Source organism: Salvia hispanica, chromosome 2 (assembly GCF_023119035.1).
Source record: "Salvia hispanica cultivar TCC Black 2014 chromosome 2, UniMelb_Shisp_WGS_1.0, whole genome shotgun sequence".
Taxonomy (NCBI): Eukaryota; Viridiplantae; Streptophyta; class Magnoliopsida; order Lamiales; family Lamiaceae; genus Salvia; species Salvia hispanica.
In genome coordinates, this window is record NC_062966.1 from 4,125,430 (window position 1) to 4,146,241 (window position 20,812).

Below are 20,812 nucleotides of genomic sequence, written 5' to 3' on the forward strand. Positions count from 1 at the left end.
AGCATGTTTTAGGTTTCAATATTCTTAAAGCATGATTAATTCAAGTTATGAGCATGATACATGTGATAATTACGCGAATAGGTTTTGTCTAAATAATCTGCTAAATAGATCTGAAAATTATGTGATTTATTATGCATGCGCTTCCGCTGCCAGCACCTTCACTTCTAACAAAGCCTAACTTCTGCATACATGTATTAAACTTGATGTTCCACTGTCTAGGGGACTGTTTCAAACCATACAAGCCTTTTTCAGCAAACACACATAATTGGGAAACTTAGGATCAACAAAGCCCTCATGCTGCTTCATATAAATGGGTTTATTAAGGTCACCATGCAAAAAAGCAGTGTTAACATCCATTTGTTTCAATTCCCAATCAAAGTGAGCACATAGAGCAAGTATTGATCTCACAGTAGTAAATTTAACAACATGAGCAAAGATCTCAGTATAATCTACCCCCTTTTGTTGAGTAAAACCTTTGGCCACAAGTTTGGCCTTGTACCTAAGACCCTCCACCTTATTTTTTAATTTATAAAGCCACCTGCAATCAACCACAGATGCACCAGGAGGCAAAGGTACAAGGATCCAAGTAAGATTGATCTTTAAAGAGTGCATCTCCTCCAACATGGCTTTGTGCCACTGACTCCAGAATTTGGACTTAAGAGCTTGCTTATAAGATTAAGGTTCATCCCCATCAGATTCATATACATTGAAAGCCAAGTTTATAAGAGCAACCAAGCCAACATAGCCATCAAACTTAGAAGGTCTTTTCACATCCACCCTTCTAGTTCTATCCCTAGATAACATAATCTTGCAGGTTGGGATTATCAATAACATTTTAGATGCCACTAGGGCTATGTATCACATTCTGAGCAGGAACACGAGGAGCATTTCTAATAGGACTAGCATGCACATCAGGCATATTATCATCCACATTTTGAGGAGGCACATTGACATTGACATTTTGATTTCCCTCACAGGGTGCACTAGGAGTATAGATTGGATAGGAATTCCAAAAAGGTTGCTCCACCTCACTAGGAGTATCACTTGAATGCTCATCATCCACAATACCTCCATTGGTGGATTTCATCGTTAATTTTGGACGCAGAACTCGATGCAGAATCAAATACCATACTAGAATTCATTTTGGACTAAATCAAGAAGGAACGGTGAGGGCCTAGACTTGAAACTTTGACTCTCCCTATTTGAATCTTGTTACCTGAACACACATGAATGCACACAGATTTCAGAATCTTGGCATATCTAATTACCTGAGCAGGTCCTACAGATGGTTAGAAAAAAACAAAACAAAAAGTAATGAAAGAAAAATATTACTCTTCCGTCTATGAAAAATAGTCTTATTTTGTTATTTTGGGATAACCATGAATAAGGTCCCATTTTAAAAATAAATTTTTTTCTCATACTCCATCCATTTTTTCTCGTTCTCTCTCTTACTATTTCTCTACTTTACCTATTTTTTCTCTCATTTCTCTTAATTTACTACTCCCTCCATTTATTCATAGTTGATGCGAAACTTTTCGACACAGAGTTTAAGAAATGAATGTTGAGTGTGTTAAATAATTAGATTAAAACGTAAAAAGAGAATAAAGTAGAAGAGAGTAAAATAAGAATGAGAAAAAAATACTATGTATGAAAATGACTTAACTATGAGGGAACTTCCCGAAATAGAATAATGATTCAATTATGAGGAACGGAAGGAGTAATTTTTTACTTTCTTCGTCCCAGACGAGTATGCACTCTTTCCTTTTTTAATATGTTCCACAAGAATATACACTTGCTAATTTTAGAAACTCTTTTCTGTAAGTAAATGAGACCTAATCCCTACTAACAATATTTTAATTTTTTTTTCTTTTTATTTCTTTCTTATTCTATTAATTGTGCATTAAAACATATACTCAACCAGTAAAGCATATTCTTATAGACGAAGAAAATATTACTCCCTCCGTCCCAAGGAAGATGACCCCTTCCTTGGGCGGCACGAGATTTTATGTAGTTAATTTTTGTGTGTTAAGAGGAGAGAGTAAAATAAGAAAGAGGGAATAAAATAGAGATAAATATTTCCATTTTAAGTAATGAGTCATCTTAGTTGGGACAAACCAAAAAGGAGAGTGGATCATCTTCAATGGGACAATGGGACGGATAATCTCTTTTTCACAAATGGAGGGATTAATTATAGTATACTGTGGAAGTAATCAACACGAAAATCTCTTCATCCGCTTTCACTTTCACCAAAGTTTGAAACTTTTTAGATCCCTTTTTCCAAATAACACGCACGAACGAATTCTTTAATGTTTCTTGCCAAATAAAATCTGCATTTATGATTCAAAGCCATAATATGACTGTGATTGATTTCCTGAGCAAGACATTGTTGTTAAATCACTTCTCTTTCTGACTATTTATAGCTTCGCATGTGCGGGTGAGTCAACTCACTCGACTCGCCATGGGCTGCTGCGTATCCAAGGGGTATCCCCCGCGCGCGCCGTACATGGATCAGCAGCGACGCTCCTCCTCCGTCAACGGAGCTTCCGCCGCCGGATTCGCGGAGTTCTCGCTGGCCGAGCTGAAGGCCGCCACCGCCAACTTCAGCTCCGAAAAAATCGTCTCCGAGAGCGGCGAGAAAGCGCCCAATGTCGTCTACGAAGGCCGCCTGCAGAACCAGCGCTGGATCGCTGTGAAGAAGTTTACCAAAATGGCGTGGCCTGATCCTAAACAGTTCGCCGTGTGTATCGTGTTTTTTTTTTTTTTTGGTTTAATTAGATTGGTATTTAATGAAGTGGAAACTAGGTTTTAATTTGAAATTGATGTGTAGGAGGAAGCGAAGGAAGTGGGGAAGCTGAGGCATAAGAGGCTGGCTAATCTGATAGGTTATTGTTGCGATGGGGATGAGAGGTTGCTCGTTGCCGAATTTATGCCAAATGAGACTCTCGCTAAGCATTTATTTCACTGTAAGGTTTTGTTGTTAGGTTTTCTTTCTTTGGCATTTCTATTTTTAGGTGTGATTTTGTAAGATATGGATGAATTGGTAGATTGTATGATGCTATTATGTTTATGTTTATGTTTATGTTTGAACTTTTCATGTTGGATTTGGGAGATGGCTGGTATTTAGATTCGGATGCTGTTCGTGCTCTTGGTCATTTGAACTCTTTTATTGGTGATGTGCTGAGTGTTTTCAGGATGAATGATGGGTAGGAATTGCTCTTGGATATTTGTTGCCTGTTCGAGTTAGGTTGTTCTGTTATTGTGACAATTACTGATGTGGGAAACATGGCATGGGATTTGTTTCACACAGGAGATTGAGTATTATGGGCATAGGGAAAAATAAGGGCATGAGATTGAGTACCTAGATTAACCTTAATGAATCTGATAAACTCAAGCATTCCTGAGGCCTGTCGAGAAGTTTCTCATTGCCTTTATTCATGATGGCCATTTACAGAATATGGAATGTGTTTAATAGTTCGTTAAGGACCATTGTGATTCTACTGTTGACAGCCATTTTTGGATCAGATGGTAACCAATTTGATTTTCCGGGGAAAACAAATAACTGTTCAAGGAACTTCCTGTACCGCTAAGTTATCATAGTTTGCTTTTGTCTCATTTATGGTCCTTTGGGAACAGACTTTGTGGGTCATGTATATGTGTTTTTCCATTTATGCGACATGGCATTTTGAGAAAATCATATTGTTGTGCTGTAATCCTTGGCAACAATATATGCCTGCTACAGATCTTGCCTCCTAGGATAGTGTATCTCAGTCTGTATGAAATACCTATTACCTTCTTCGAGTTCTTCTTGCTCAAGGGGATACACAAGGATAGGGCTTGTCTCTTCTATGTCATTGAGCAGTCGTATAAACCTTGAAATCAAATTAATGACGCCCTTTATTTATCTTTGTTATCCGTCATAAGTTTCGTCCCTACCATGTGCAGGGGAAAATCAAACTCCTGAGTGGGCTATGCGTTTGAGAGTTGCTCTTTATATTGCGGAAGCACTTGATTATTGCACCAGGGAAGGTCGCCCCTTATACCATGACTTAAATGCTTACAGGGTTCTCTTTGACGAGGTTAATTATTTTAAGTTTCTGAAGCATTTTTTTATTCTATATCTAAGGTAGGGTTTATTCAATCTTGCTACATGCATGTTTTGCATGCAGTTGGGCCCTAATTTTTTTATTGAGGATATTGATTGATAAGGTTTGTTTTGGCAGAATGGAGATCCGCGGCTTTCCTGTTTTGGATTGATGAAGAATAGCAGGGATGGTAAAAGTTATAGCACAAATCTTGCGTATACACCTCCTGAATATCTAAGAAATGGTAAGTTATTTGTGTGAAACCTTTCCTTGCATGCTTGTCTGAAAGTAGATTTCCAACGCAAAGATAAACTGTCCATTAACCGCCACGTGGATCTCCATGAAATTAACATTGTTGCCAATTATATCTTTTCTTTCCGTAAACCTGTGATGGATCTGTGCTTGACTTTAAGATGAATTTATTGATACGTACCCTAGTAATATCCAGGTTATTATACGAGTCAATGACACAGTTACCGAACTTACATAAATAGAAAAAGTATATAAATACCGTTGTACTGTTGTGACAAATGGCCTGAAAGCAGCAGAGGGGTTGTAAGATTTAAATATAATAAGATTCACTCTATCTAGGGTAAAGGAGAATTATCGATCCTATGATTCCTTTTGTATCAACACTAATAATGTTTATCTGGGTTGTGGATTTTTTTGCCTGGCTTCTTGAATGATATTCTGTTGCGAACCTGCAGTTGGAGCCTCCCCAATAGCTCATAAGCGATCCTCATAACTGCTTCATCTTTTATTTGTATTCCGTATTCCTGGAGTGACTTGAAACAATGAGTCAAACCTTTAGACTATTTTTTAGGAATATTACTTACTTTGTTCTAAACAGTCTACCTCACTCAACATTACCAGTGATGCAGTCCAATTCTCAGGATGGAGCCTAGTCTCGGTTAGGAAGATAAAATTAATCTATTGTATCATGCATTTCTAACTAATTAAAAACATCACAAATAAAAGATATATTTAAGCTGTTATAGACGTTTAAAGAAACAAGGTTCGTTTACAACTACAAAAAAAAAAGAGAGTTTATACTTGGCTTGCTGGAAACCTTTTAGTAGGCCATATGCCAGCATATGGTTAGAAATCCTAAAACTCTCTAACTTAGCCATATCTCGGTAATTATTACTCCCTCCGTCCACAAAAAATAGGGCACATATACCATTTTTGGCCGTCCACAAAAAATAGAGCACATTCATTTATGGAAAGTTTTCAACAAATAATAACCCTACACATCATTCCACTAACACACTTCTCACTTACTTTTTCTCCTTCTCTCTTACTTTTTCCCCTTCTCTCTTACTTTACCAATTCTAATTGCTTCGACTCATATTCCCCAAAAAGTGGATCCCTCTCTAATAGCTCCGAATAAATTAAATACGTGCATTAAGATACGAAGGCTTGCTTTAACAAAGCGTCTCAGCCTTATCCTTGTATAGACTCAGATTTTGAAGTTCTTTATGTCATAAATCAACTTTTATATGTTTTTTCATTGTGGATCATGATTTTATATTTTTTTTCAGTTGGTGTGACAACTTAGCGCTGCATGGATTACAATCTGACAATTTCTTCCAGCTTTTGAGCAACCTGTTTGAGCTTACTTTACTTAATTAGTGGGGGAAAATAAGATTTTATTGGAAAACCAGTACAAAGGCAGTTATTAAGTATCAGTGCTAATTTAGGCTGTTTGATTTGATCAAGAAAAGATGATATTTCTGGAGCATAATAGTAGTGACTACAGAAATCGTAAAGTGAATTGTACTGATTGAGTTGGCAGAATAATTCTAAATTAATAATAGTAAACTGAGCACCTGAGCTTTTCCAGATTTGGTTGTCTTATGTTATTGCATTTTTTTCTATCGTTTTTTTCTCTCAAGAGTGTTAGCATGTACGGGAATCTATTGTAGGGAGGGTCACCCCGGAAAGTGTTGTTTTCAGCTTTGGAACTGCTCTTCTGGATCTTCTCAGTGGAAAGCATATTCCTCCAAGTCATGTACGTATTTGCATTTTGCTATTTGCGAGTTTTGGTAACTTCTTGTTTGGAAGCTGCAACATTTTTCCTGTGTTTACGTTAGTATTCATTTATGTACATGTATCAACTCTTTCAAGGGCTAGTTGCAGATAGCACGTCAATGTTGTGAATAGTTTGATTGTTTATTTAAAAATTTGAATATTAGCTCACTTGGGTTCATAATCCATCTGTGATTGGATTCTTCTCCACTAACCATGCCGAATCAATTTTGATGCATTTGTACAGTTGAAATCAGTAATAGAAGCACATGAATTTATTTCTCGCGAAAAAGAATTTGATCAATTCTTCATTCTGACATATATTTCTCTCTCCCTTTTATAAGTACGTTCTTTTGAACTCTTTTTGAAGATGGTCAGTATATATTCCTGTTAAGAAGGCTCGGTTTCCTTGATGAATTAGTGGGTCCAGCATGTAACTTGATCCCCTCTACTTACAAGAATTAAGAGTCATTGGAAAAGAAATTATATTATAAATTTCCAATTATGCCTACATATTTTGATAATGAATTAATGCTAAAGAGTCAAAGAATTAAATAGTGGTACATTAGTAAATGGTTAAAAAACATGATCATTTATGGAAACAAGCCTAAAGAGTAAATCAAAGAATAAATAGGGATACATTAGTTTCTTGTGATAGTGTTGGTAGGTAAATTTTATGGTGAATGTAAATCTTATAAATATGTTTCTACATTTCAGGCACTTGATATGATACGGGGAAAGAATATTCTTCTCCTAATGGATTCCCATTTAGAGGGGAATTTTTCAACTGAAGAGGCCACTGTTGTTTTTGATCTTGCTTCACAGTGTTTGCAGTATGAGCCAAGGGAGAGGCCAAACGCACAAGACCTTGTTTCTACACTTGCCCCTTTGCAAAATAAGAATGATGCAAGTTCTAATATTATCCTTGGCTTTTAAAAGATTCATATTTATGCCTGTTTAACACATGTGATATTACAATATACAATTCTGATCTGTCTACTGTGTTTAGATGCATACTGTGAGCCGTGGTTGGATATTATAATTCATACAGTTTTTTGTTCTTTCACATTCTTTTCTCCAAATTCCACTTGATCTTATGTGATTTTTTTTGGCATGTTGCTTTCAAATGGTCTAATTTTGCTCTAAATGTTTAACACAGGAAATAGTTATCTCTATTATTTTGAAAATAAAATTTCTACTTGTTGCTGAAACATTTGTCTCATGGTACATGGCCAGCTGAACGTTATTGGACAAATTATCCATTGTAGGTTCCATCTTATATGATGTTGGGCGTTCCAAAGCGTGAAGAGACACCATCTCCACCGCCTCACCCACTCTCTCCAGTGGGTGATGCTTGTTCGCGTATGGATCTCACTGCTATTCATCAGTTTTTGGTGATGCAGCATTACAAGGATGATGAGGGAACCAATGAGGTAAACTGTGCTAGCTAAAGAACTATCATGAATTCTATTTCGATATCAATCTCTATCTAAAGTGTATGTGTGGATACCAAATAGTTGTCTTTTCAAGAATGGACTCAACAAATGAGAGATATGTTGGACGCTAGGAAAAGTGGGGACTTGGCATTCCGAGACAAAGAGTTCAAAACTGCTATTGATTGCTATTCTCAGGTAATTTTAGTCAAGTTCATGATATCAGTTCGGTCTAGCTAGCATTTACCAGCAAGCAAAGCTTTTCTTTTTTCATGCCTTTTCTCTATTGTCAAGTTCATTCGATGCGAAATGTTTATCACTATGGACACACTTGGGGGTAAGGATAAAGATTTAATGAGTGGCTGAGCAGTTTATCAATTAACCGAGTCTGTTCTTATTTAGTTTCCCTAGCGCGCACATATCTACTTGTGTGTTTATATTTACAGTTCATTGATGTGGGCACGATGATTTCACCAACTGTCCATGCACGAAGAAGTCTTTGTTATCTCATGTGTGATCAGCCAGATGCTGCCCTTCGCGATGCAATGCAAGCTCAATGTATCTACCCAGATTGGTCAACAGCCTTTTACATGCAGGCTGTGGCCCTTGCCAAGCTCGACATGCACAAGGACGCAGGTGACATGTTGAATGAGGCTGCCTTGCTCGAAGAAAAGAAGCAACGAGGTGGGAAGTGATCATGATGACCCATCAATAGTCATGGCATGACTGCTGTAATCACAAAATTGCACAGTTTGTATGGTTTGGTATGTGATTGTGATTGTGATTGTAGTTCAGAGATTACAATATGGAGAGGGTGGGAACATGCATTCGCTTGAACAGAGATGTTCTTGCTTATTTTTTGTACAACTCATATGTTGAATAATATTTATCTGTATCATCAATGTTTAAAATTGGTGTATACTAGACATACTAGTACAAGTTTTGGGTATGAAATATTTTGTATGAACAATGTAATTACCCTTACATAATCAGCCAAAATATTTTATTTGTAGTAGCTGGCATTTGGCAGAATGCAGCAACATACACTAGCATTGCGGAAACCACTGGCCACAAATGTCTGATGAAATTTTACAGAGGTGTTTACCAATAGTTTCTTAAATTAAATAGGAATATAAACCCTTGCTAACATAGGCACTTTGATTATGTTTTATCAGTTCATTATATTGCTCAATTATATTTATAAAAGTAACATTTTTACGTTTATTTTGTTCAAACTATATAAATCACCATAGCAAGATGACACTAAATATGTAACACAATAGTACAAGAGTAACACACTAAATTTATGCTCGAATCGCATCAATAAGGTCGGAAAGCTCAGTGATCCATCCGTAGCAACGGTCTTACAAGGTTCTCCGGCGTGGCACGGGGCACCAACTCAGAGAGAAACCGCTGAAGGTTTGTGTTGAGCAACAACTCTCGAACCCAATCGCTAGAAGAACCATCACATAAACATCAAGGATAACCAACTTAACAAGCCAACCTCTCACAGAGACAAACACCAAGAAATATGCTGACATGAAAGTCGAGATGGAGCCAACAAGAGATATCAACAACCCAATTAGCCCGACTTTCATCTGCGTAGGTAATGTATTCAAGAACTGGCTTTCTTCGAAGCTTGATGTCATGATTGACCAGAACACTATGATAGACAGTGTCGACCCAAACAGAGCCAACGCTTCAAAAATTACAAAACATGTGAACCAGCTTTTATGGAGTAGTACTGGCAAGCCGTCGTCGTTGCTTCCTCCCGGCACAGTGAAGGCGGCTGTGAAGACGACGGTAAGCATGATAGTGGCGATCAGCATGCACGAGTCTGCTGTGTTTCTCATCCACATTTCTCTCTTTTCTAGGAGGGACTTGTGCTCCTTGCTAAACACTTCTCGTGCAGTCTGCCCTTCTTTGTTTCTCCTCTCTTATATGATGCTGCTAAAGTTGCCTCTACTTCCTGTACCATGTCAATTGACAATTGTAATAATTATGATACAATTCAGATTATTTATAAATGTTGTTTGATGCAAATATGCCATGAGAAAGAGTGAACTTGTAGAATTCCTAGGTTGTTGTCATGGAAATATTTTATTAATGCTAAAAATTGAAAAATTATGAAAGTCACTATGTATAAGTGGTTTGAAAATCCTAGACTCAAAAGGAAATAAAATAAAATTATGGAAAAAAAAAAAATCCTTAAACAATAAAATGATGATTTCACCCTTTAAACGATGTTATAAATGGCCAAAATCCTTTGTAGATTATGGCAAAGGCGATGAGTTCGACGCACAACCCGTTTTGATACAATACAGTTAAAGTTTTCAGCGTCGTTGAATGGAACTTCATCACTGTTTCTTCATTTTTTTTTAACAATCTCTTTAATTGTAACATAATTGAAACATATCAATATTTAATAACTAATGTGGTATAGGATTATATCAGCACGTAAATTATTGAACTGAAGTACTGAACAAAATCTTGTGATGTAAATTACCTTAAACCAGGCCAACTCTTTCTACATTCTTTGAGTTTGGAGGTGGCAATTTTGCAGCTAGATGCAAAATGTTGTCACCATTTTGATAAAATGTTATTTCTTAATCTACATATGTTAGCATTGAGCATACGGTATTGATTATGTACTACTTTGACTTATCAAATGGTGCGGGTTTTTCGCAACCCAATAATCCCGATATATTGGGTAGTGGTGATTAATATCTAGCGGTGCTAGGATTGCTATTATGTTGAAACGTGCACGAGGCGAGTCTCGTTTGATAATGTCCTCAAGAGGAGCTCGAACAAGGTTTTATTATTCGGAAAACTGGCCAGTTGGGGTTTTATTACTCTATGAATAATAAATAAATGTTTCTTGCTAAGTCCACTCTTGGAATTAATAAGATATTAATTAATTAAGTCCATAGCAGACATTAATTAATTAATGGACATTTATATCTTAAGCGCGGGAAATAAATAATAAAAGTGGAAACCCGAATTACTTGTAATTTCGGATTTGGATGGGGAGAGTTCAATATTACTTCTGTAGTGGCTGCTCGTAATATTCCAATATAAGCTTGTATTAAATTGTGGGTTCAATTTAATTAGTAAAAAGCTAATTGGGCGAGCCCATATCCAAAACCTTCCATAGATCCCTGTCTGGGCCCATAAGGAACTTAATATAAATAGGAGAATAAAGAAGACAGAATAATCACAATTTTATTTCATAAAATTTTCGAAAATTTCGAAAATCTCCAGCTGAAGGAGATTTCGATTTCTACTCCTTTTTCTAAAAGGATTTCTTCTGTCTTCTTTATTCGAGTCCTAGTATTTTAATAAGATCAGCCCACCCTGATATCGAGATACAGTTCGGGAACCAGAGAGAAGATCCGTGGTCTAGTATTGAAGATCATCACGTGGAGAAGGCGCGAGCAATCGACGATTCTTGGGAGAATCAAATCGGTAACTCTAAACCGTAGAATTCATGTTTATGATTTACTTTCTTTAAGCATGAATTATTTGCGTTCTAGCATGCAATTATTTGTTTAACATGTGAATTGATTAATCGCATAATCGGTCAAATAGATCCGTATCTGATTTATTTGTTTTGTACAAGTCTTCCGCTGTGCAAGGGGCACCAAACCCCAGCAATTGGTATCAGAGCCAATTTTTGGCTCTGATTATGTGGATTAATTTCATGTTACGTGAATTGTTTGAATGCAAGATGTCAATTACCTAGGCGATGATTTTAGCAAATTACGTGAATTATTTGTTGACATATTTGCGTGTTTAATAACGTATGTAATCAAAACATAATGTAATGATTACTTAGTCTCCAATTGTTTAATGTGCATGATTCAATTTGAATCAAGATGTACATTAAGAATACCGACGGCAATTTGAATTGGAGCTAGTCTCCCATGGCCGACTAAATGGTTGGCAGCGTCGTTTCGAATGGGAGCCCTTGGTGGGCAGTATCCCGGACTCGAAACGGACAACGCTAGCTGGGAGATCGACGCAGCAGCGTCGGAGATATCCTGCGGGAGCCGCTTGTGGATTTTATATATTATATATGATTTGATTTTGTATTAAATCATGGATTATTTATAGATTTTATCCTTATTTTATGGATTTATAGGGATTTAATTCCTAGATGAATCCTAGTTAAATTAGGATAATGACAATCTAATTTTTTATCTATGTCCTATGGATTAATGTGGATTTATCCCTAGACAAATCCTAGTTGGATTTAGATAATGACTAATATTATTTTATTCTTATCCTATGAGTTTATATGAATTTATTCATAGATAAATTCTAGATGGATTTGGATAGTGATAATATAATATTTTATTCTTATCTTATAGATTTATATGGATTTGTTCCTAGATAAATCTTGGATAGATTTGAATGATTATAATATAATATTATCTTATTCTATGGATTTGTATGGATTTATTCCAAGATAAATCCTAGATGAATTAGGATAAACATTTATATTAATTTATTTTAACCTATGGATTTGAATAGATTTTATTCTATTAAGACAAATCCTAGATGGATTAAAATAAGTATTAATCCAATTTATCCTTATCTTTTAGATTTATATCCTAGAAAGATTAGGATGTTAATGATATATAAGAAAATCCTTATTTAATTGGATTTAGATAAATTTATTTATCTAAGAAATCCTAAGTAATGTTTGATGTATTCTGGATTGTCTATTCTAAATAGAATTAAGATTTTTATAAATCTTGGTTGATAGGATTTTATTTTTATCTTATGGATTATGATGGAAATGTTTCTATCTAGTAATATCCTAGTACGATTTAAATAATGATAATCCTAGATCAACGTTATCTTGAATTGTATGATTTGATTTTATCGAAATAAAATCTACAATAATCCTAAATGGATTTAGATAGTTAACTCTATCTTGATAAATCCTAAATAAATTTGGATAATTATAATCCAATATAAAACTTAATTATTTAGTTGATTCTCCCTTGACTAGATTAAATAATTGTCGTTAATTATCATGTGTGTTTAAATGCCATGCATTAAATGGATTTATCTGTTTATTTGGTATTTATCTATTTTACGTGGATTATCTGTTTTATCTGCTTATGTGATAATTATGCAAAAACCATACTAAATATCTAAGTGATGATTACAACAAGTGCGTTGTATATGGTCTCCATCGGTTGGACTGCCAAATTTTGTAAGGTGTTGTGACCGAGTAAAATTGTCAAAATTTTAATGCGTATTAACCTCCAAAGGAGGATACAATTTATTAATTTTGCTGTTGTAAGATACATAATTGTTTTGTGGTTATTTGTGATTATGTATTGAGCATGCGGTATGTGATAATAAGTTTATTTGCCAAATCTTCATTATGTCATTTAATATTTGTCTGCGATCCTTAAAGAAAGTAAAATCGAATGCCTAAATTATGTAGACCGGAAACGAAAATGGATAAGTATTCTCATCGCTGAAAACCTTGAGTTTATACTCAATGATTCATGTCCTCCATTTCCTCGACATAATTCCATGAAGAATGTTCGAGAATGCATTATGCATGTACTTGACAAGCTCTTTGAGGAATAAGGTCAAGCTATTTTCCTTTAAGTAGCTCGACAAGTCTTGGTAAATGACGATGAAAGATGGATATCAATAGAATCTGTCAAGATGGTTCGATTGGAATATCCTAAAGTGACGAGAATGTTTTGGATCTTTTGATCACTTAAGCTAGTTTCTGACATCTGAGTCATCGCTTAAAGTAACAAGAAATGACTATAAGAAGGGTTTAACTAGAAAAGTAGAAAATCTTCAGAATAATAGTCGTTGTGTTACTATTAGAGGAAAGTAACATGATAGATGACGAATTCATAAAGGCTGAATTTTTCTTAAGTCCTAGTTCATTTGAACAAAAGACTAGATATGGAAATGGGAGAGCCTGGAATGTCATCGAAGTTTGTTTAAAGCGAGAAAAGATGCTTTGTGAGTTGGATTGACCTATTTTATAGAAGGACAATGACTTACATGACAATGCAACTTCTAAGTAAGAGATCTTGATCCAGTTAGGTTTTTGTTGCAGTGGGAGCTTTTAATGCTCAGCTATTGTTTTATGGTTGATGCTTAAGGCATCATAGTATTAAAATAATATAAGTGCAACAAGGTTGAGTATTCAACAACACATCAACTTCTTAATCATTGAATGATAAAGTATTTATGGCTCTTGCTTATAGGCCGAAAATACTTAGAAATTTCAAGGGTGAGATACTTATAGAAGTGCAACATAGAAAGACTAGCCAAGTCTTAATGGTTTACCATGGGAGGCAGCCGAGGGTTATGATCGGTAATTAAGAGATGCAATCTCATTAACAAATCGACGTTCATCTAATGAATGGGATAGTTATGTAAGATGGAATCGAAGTCTTACTAAAGTCAGTTTGATTAAGTGATGAGTTGACTCATTAAAATTTTATCATTGATGGGATAAACATTAAAGAAACTACAGCATTCGGTACGCCCTAAAACACGAGTTGTGGACTAGGTGTCTCACAGTCTAGCACATCTCAGTGTAATGTTGTTCAATGCGTGTTGGAAAAGTGTCCAGAAATTGGAGTTGTGTACTGAGGCATGTTTTAGGTTTGTCCCAAATGATGCAAGGTTATAAGTTACACGTAATCTTCAAAGATATAATTAGCACATGTGAAGATCCAAAGAGATGAACTTCTGGCTTAACAACGCGATAACTCTCAAAATAAGAGAGATATCAGATTTTCCACAATACCAAGAAGTCATACTATCGAAGCTTTGCACTAATAAAATCAACGGTCACTAAAGGTGTAAGAACCATGTGGTAGTGGGAGGCGTTCTTGGAACCTGACAGTTCATGGAATTACAGAGTATCAGAAGACTCGATCTTAGATTAACTTGAACATAATCCTTTAACTACAATGTAGTATTGGTTAATTTGGATAATCGTCTTAGAAAGGTGATAGATTCCATATGTACAATCTAAGATGAACAACATGTTTCTGAGACTTGTAATACTACACACGAGTGCATTATGAGTCGGTAGAGAGCGAAAGTATCTTTACCGTGTAAATGTGGATTGCAAATGGCTAGACAATGACAATGGGTTATCCCCAAAGAGAATTATCTTCTCGCTATCGTTGTGCCGGGGATTTATTCGATCCTACATTGTCTATTAGAACTTACATGAATTGGAATACCTATGTGTTATGATTGTCGAGATAACCTTATGAATAGAAGTCTTGAGGAAATCATCTACTAGAACATTCTAATGGATATGTAATTAAGGGCAGAAACGCATGATTGGAAGCTTATAAAGACCTTCGTGGTCTTAGAGAGCGAAGCATCTAAATCGGAAGTATATATGTTTTATCAAAATTGTCGAAATGTCTGGAATTTGACTTTTATGATGCGATCTTGTAAGCACTAGGAAGTTGAAAGTGCATTAAATGTGGTATTATTGGTATACGATGATGAAATCTACAAAAAGTTGCAACAACTAAGATTGACATCTGAGCGTAGAAGCTAGTACGTCTACTTGAGTTTAAGATAAATGATTTAAGAAAGCTGATGCGTTAACCTTGTTAAGTCCCTTTAAGATTGCTAGAAAGAATGTTGAAGAGATTCTCTTAGGAATATATCTACACATTACTTGGAACATTTAAGCATTATAAATTCCATGAAAAGGTTTATACCTCTCAAGATGGAATTGTCTTGTCTCTGGTCGAAGTGTCGTTAAATGACTTAGTGAGATGAAAATTATGAGGCTAGTTAGGAGATAGTTGTCTCATGTATGCTATAGTGTGTACTAAGTTTGATATTAGTTATTGCTTTTGCATAGCAAGTATATATCATAATAACCATGGCAAAGTTTTGATTGAGAGGTAATGAATATACCTTTAGTGCTTAGAGAAAAACTAGTAGCTATATTCTAGTTTACAGTCATTAAATGTAATGTCCTTGAGGTTACCTGTCTTAGTTTTATTACTAATCGATGTGATCGAGTAAGTTATCCTCGATTATGTGTTTACCTTAGGAATATCTTCTAATAGCTTTAATCGTAAGTTTGAGTATGCACATGAGTATTATATTTAATTACTCCTATGCGTGAAGGCTAACAGCAAAGGACACACAGTTTATTAAGCTAGCAATCACATATTGGGATGAAATTAATTAAAGATCAAGTACGCAGCAAAGACATTATGGTGACAAAGATATAATCAGAGGCTACCAAGCAGATTTTCTTTCACTTAGTGAAATGAATGGTAGTTCGATATATCTAATATCAATACACTTTGTGTATAAGTGGGAGAGTTTTGGCGTGGGTATACTCGAAAGCATGTTTTGAGTGTAAGTGGGAGATTGTTAGGTTTGGTATGCGAAAAGCATGTTTTAGACAGGTTTGCGAATAGAATCTTGCTTGTATACGTAAAACTCTACGGAAATCCACTTTTAACCCGATTCGGTATTATTCGGGACGTCTCGCACGAATAGAATCACTATTATTACATTGTGTTTACTTGTGCATTTATAAGATGTTGTACAAACATTTAAATGCATAAGAAGTAAACAAAGTCTAAGTCTTTGCTTAGCGAATGGGCCGGTTGTGGGCGTCGTCCACTTTAAGGTAACACAGTCGGATACATACGATGCTTTGCAAAAGAAAAGAAAGAATTTCTGACCTAGATGACTTTGACTACCTATGAAGCAAAGAAAGGTTACAAAATATGAATCATATTTCTAAACCTTATTGAAATAAGATGACATTGGTGTGGTAGCTGTGACAGATCTATGACAAGACGTGTCTTGATAAAATGTTATTTCTTAATCTACATATGTTAGCATTGAGCATGCGGTATTGATTATGTCTTTACTTTGACTTATCAAATGGTCTTGGGTTTTTCGCAACTTGATAATACGATATATTGGGTAGTGGTGATTAATATCTAGCGGTGCTAGGATTGCTATTATGTTGAAACGTGCCTGAGACGGAGGTCTCGTTTCACGTGATATGTCCTCAAGAAGACTCAGAACAAGGTTTTATTATTCGAGCGGCGGTTAGGTTTATTACTCTATGAATAATAAATAAATGTTTCTTGCTAAGTCCACTCTTGGAATTAATAAGATATTAATTAATTAAGTCCATAGCGAGACATTAATTAATTAATGGACATTTACTATCTTAAGCGCGGGAAATAAATAATAAAAGTGGAAACAGGATTACTTGTAATTTCGGATTTGGATGGGGAGAGTTCAATATTACTTATTGTGGTAATTTGCTATGTATTCCAATATAAGCTTGTGATAGAATTGTGGGTTCAATTTAATTAGTAAAAAGTAGTGGGCGGAGCCGTATCGAAAACCTTCCATAGATCCTGTAAGACCTTAAGAGACTTAATATAAATGGGAGAATAAAGAAGACAGATAATCACAATTTTATTTCATAAAATTTTCAAAATTTCGAAAATCTCCAAATTAAGGAGATTTCGATTTACTCCTTTTCTAAAAGGGTTTTTCCTCTTCTTTATTCGAGTCCTAGTATTTTGATAAGATCAGCCCACCCCGATATCGAGATACGTTCGGAACCGGAGAGAAGATCCGTGGTCTAGTATTGAAGATCATCACGTGGAGAAGGCGCGAGCAATCGACGATTCTTTGAGAATCAAATCGGTAATTTCTAAACCGTAGAATTCATGTTCGGATTTACTTTCTTTAAGCATGAATTATTTATGCTTCTAGCATGCAATTATTTGTTTAACATGTGAATTGATTAATCGATAATGGGTCAAATAGATCCGTGTTGATTTATTTGTTTTGTATGTTTTCCGGCAAGGGCACCAAACCCCAAGACGAACTTCAACGTCCCCGAGATAGCTGCAGAACACACCGTGCACCCACGCCCGTCTAGCAATGCTTAAGTCATCGCACGACCTTACGCGCTCCACCACCCTCTCGTACAATTTCATCGTCCCCATCGCGAGCAAGATGGAGACCCTCCTATCGCCTCTCGTTTATTTCACCGAAGCTAGAGAGGGGCTTTTTCAGAAGCTTCCCAGCTTCCCGCCGCCTTCTGGGACAGCCTCGTACATGGAATCGCCATCTGAACGATTTCCGCTCGAAAAAAATTTTTAAAAAAAAAATTAAGCACAATTGAAAAAATATATTTATCATTAATGGGAAATATGATAACCGGATGAGTTGAAGTTGAATGAAGAATGCTATCCATTTTAGGTGCGAAAATTCTCTTCCTCAATATGAAACTTTTTATATGATGTTTTTATTTCTTTTCTTTTTTTATGGTCACTCTCTTTTTCTTTCTTTATTTGTGGTCCTATTTATTTTTCAAATGTATGCTTGGATTAAAATTTGGAAGCTACCTTTAAACCTTTTTTTTTTTTGTAATATTTAAGCTTTAAACTTTAGAGTGTTTGAGATTCAAATATTATGATATGAATGGAAGTATTAGATTAGGGCACGTTGCAAAGTATGATCCTCATAACTCCATTATAGTATAGTAAACTCCATGCCATATAATGCTAAAATTCAGTTCTTATCTTCATGTTTTATGTAAGATGATGCTTAAAAAAAAAATGAGGCACCAAATGAAATGATGTTCATAACTTAGTTACACACTTTCAAGCTGTGGACAAGATGTTTCTCACAAGTCAAATGAGATGATGCTTAGAACTAAGTTCCGTCTTTTGAATGAAGGTATATAATTTAACATTGAAAAATGCTATTTATTCTTCTATTCAACCATCAATCTTTCATCCAAAAAATAAACATATGAACTCAATAGATATATACTATAACTCACATGATCATTTTTAAATTACACACTGCTATATCTCACACCCACATCATTATAATAAAATCACATATATGAATATACTCTACAAATGAGGGTAGGGTTTCTTGTTTTGGCATCCGACCCCCGCCATCCCGGGTGTAGAAAGTTTCCCGAGTGATATCCAGGAGGATGACATTAAGCCATATTTATCGAACGATAGAAAACCCGCGTAAACAAGAACGCATAAACCGAAAGAATAAAAAATTTTAACAAGCAACGCCTCCCAAAAAAGACCAGAAAGTGGGCGACACGAAGGCAGAGATGGAGGCGACAAGAGAGATGACGAGGATGATAAGTCCGAGTTTAAAGATTTGGTAATATCTCAAAAACCGGTTTCTTCGCGGGATGTCATGACGACAAAACAAAGGATCATTTTGTGCTTTAAACATGGCAATTGCTTAAAAAATAACGAAACAGGGAACCAATTCCCTTTTCGTGCACGGAAAGCCCAGTTTTGTTTCCTCCCGACTTGAAATGCAGGAACACTAATTAAAAGTGGGGATCACATGCAGAAGGGTGGGCCATCCATGTTTCCCCCCCTTCTTGCACGCTCTTGTGCTCCTTTTTTAGAATAACTCTTGTGGAGTCTTCCCCCCTTGTTTCTCGTCAACAAACACGGTGGTGGTACAATCGCTCAACTTCCCGTTTAGCCAAACATTTGGTAGGATCCCTCTTTTCCGTATGCAAACGTGCCACAAAAGGCATGATTGAGATACGAGAAATCCTAGTTTTTGAAACAAAAATAATTCCCATTAATGATCAAAAACCCACAACCCAAGACAATGAGAACCACTATTTATTCAAGTTTAAATTTAACTATATCAACGGGTAGGGTAAAAAGCAAACCCATCTTTTCCTACAAATTCCAAATATGATAGGGACATAATTTCTAGATTTGATGTCAATCAAGACAAATAACGCCAAAAACAATGTTGACGTTGTGTTGACATTTTATATTGACGTTATTTGTCATCTCGGACATCATATTTTGAAATCTAAGGGTTCAAAGTTATAATTTGGAGTTTGTACAATATATAGAGTTTGCATTTATTACGCCACCATACATCAACTTAAATTTATTAAAGGGGAAAATGAATTCTTACCATAAACCACACTATCCCCCTTTGCATTTCAATAGGGGATTCGGGAGATCCTCCTTGCATTTGGATGAGCTAACTTGGCAGCTAAAAGCAAAATATTGTCACCATTTTGGTCTTGTGAGATTCAACGTAATTTTTTGACTCCCCCGTGAATGAGACCAACACAATTTCTTGTCGAAAAATGACACCCGATGTGGAATATAGTATATCGGTGCTTTTCCGAGTCTCATAAAAGATCGGGTAAGTGCGGGAAGCATAGTTAAAATGACTTCCCTTTATTTTTGCTGATCATGAAGGATCGAGGGGTTTTTTGATCCCCCAAGAACGAAGCCGCTCTAATTTCGGATTTGGTCCATATTTTCTCTCGCTAATGAACATAGAACGGTTGCATTGCTCCAAACATCCTTTTTTCCCATGATTTTTTTTATCACAATGCAGCTTCTAAATATGTTTAAATATAACTATGAATCAAATACTAAACATATTAAAAACAAAATTTGTCACCATACATAGCTAGATTGAACATGAGACTATAGATTAGTGTACATTAAACATTTGACATTTATTAATGAATGAAAGGATTATATTTTACTAGTTACCTTTATAAATATGGCATTTTTCAATATTCAAAGAAAAAGCAAAATAAAGGACATAGACCACCATATGGTTTCACCATCACTCTTATAAGTTCACTTTTACTTTAGAGCTTTAATTTTAAAGAATCAACAATGTTTTTCCCAAAATTTACCCATGAGTTACTTTTATAGATGCAAGAACGAAATGAAGGTTAATATACAATTCATATAATTGATGAGAAATATTTATGCCCCTTCACTACCATAAAATCAGCTAAGGACAATTTTTATTTAACTAAGGAGTTAATTTGCGCTTCTAAATACATCACCGCACTACTTGATAAAAGTATCCTAATATATCACCCCACTACTTGGGTAAATTGTAAAACCCCCACCATTAGTTTATTTGATAAATTAAAGGGAAAGAAATGTAACGTCCCTCTTTTCGTGAAGTTTTTGTGGATCTCGGCCCTTTTAAAGAAACTTAATCTTTTTGTTACAAAGATAGAAAAAAAACAAAATGAGCAAATAAAAAAAAACTAAAGTTACATTACAAAAAAAAAAAAATGTTTTAAGGCTTTTCATGTTCAACAAAAAAGAACAACTAATGGAATAGGGTTCATGGATCAAAGTCCTTAAAAAAAAAAACAAGGAAAGGAAAATATAAAATTTTGGGGTATTTCGGGTTTTCTCCAGGCCA

General features: G+C 35.4%; 1 protein-coding gene across 1 annotated transcript; it reads left to right on the top strand.

Annotated features, from left to right (window-relative positions):
• The first annotated feature begins 2,235 nt into the window (after window positions 1-2,235).
• On the top strand, window positions 2,236-8,558 carry LOC125207280 (serine/threonine-protein kinase BSK1-like). Its single transcript, XM_048106555.1, has 9 exons — window positions 2,236-2,737; window positions 2,828-2,963; window positions 3,943-4,076; window positions 4,221-4,326; window positions 6,008-6,093; window positions 6,828-7,016; window positions 7,379-7,543; window positions 7,628-7,741; window positions 7,990-8,558. The coding sequence occupies exons 1-9, from the start codon at window positions 2,459-2,461 to the stop codon at window positions 8,236-8,238; spliced, it is 1,458 nt and encodes a 485-aa protein (XP_047962512.1). The 5' UTR covers window positions 2,236-2,458; the 3' UTR covers window positions 8,239-8,558.
• The last annotated feature ends 12,254 nt before the right edge of the window (window positions 8,559-20,812 follow it).

What these genes read in the sequence shown, in the direction of transcription:
- LOC125207280 (XM_048106555.1), top strand. Translation starts at nt 2,459, where the DNA reads ATGGGCTGCTGCGTATCCAAGGGGTATCCCCCGCGCGCGCCGTACATG. An exon ending in CGCTAAGCATTTATTTCACT is followed by an intron (nt 2,964 to 3,942) that starts GTAAGGTTTTGT and finishes TACCATGTGCAG; the next exon opens with GGGAAAATCAAACTCCTGAG. An exon ending in CTATTGATTGCTATTCTCAG is followed by an intron (nt 7,742 to 7,989) that starts GTAATTTTAGTC and finishes TTATATTTACAG; the next exon opens with TTCATTGATGTGGGCACGAT.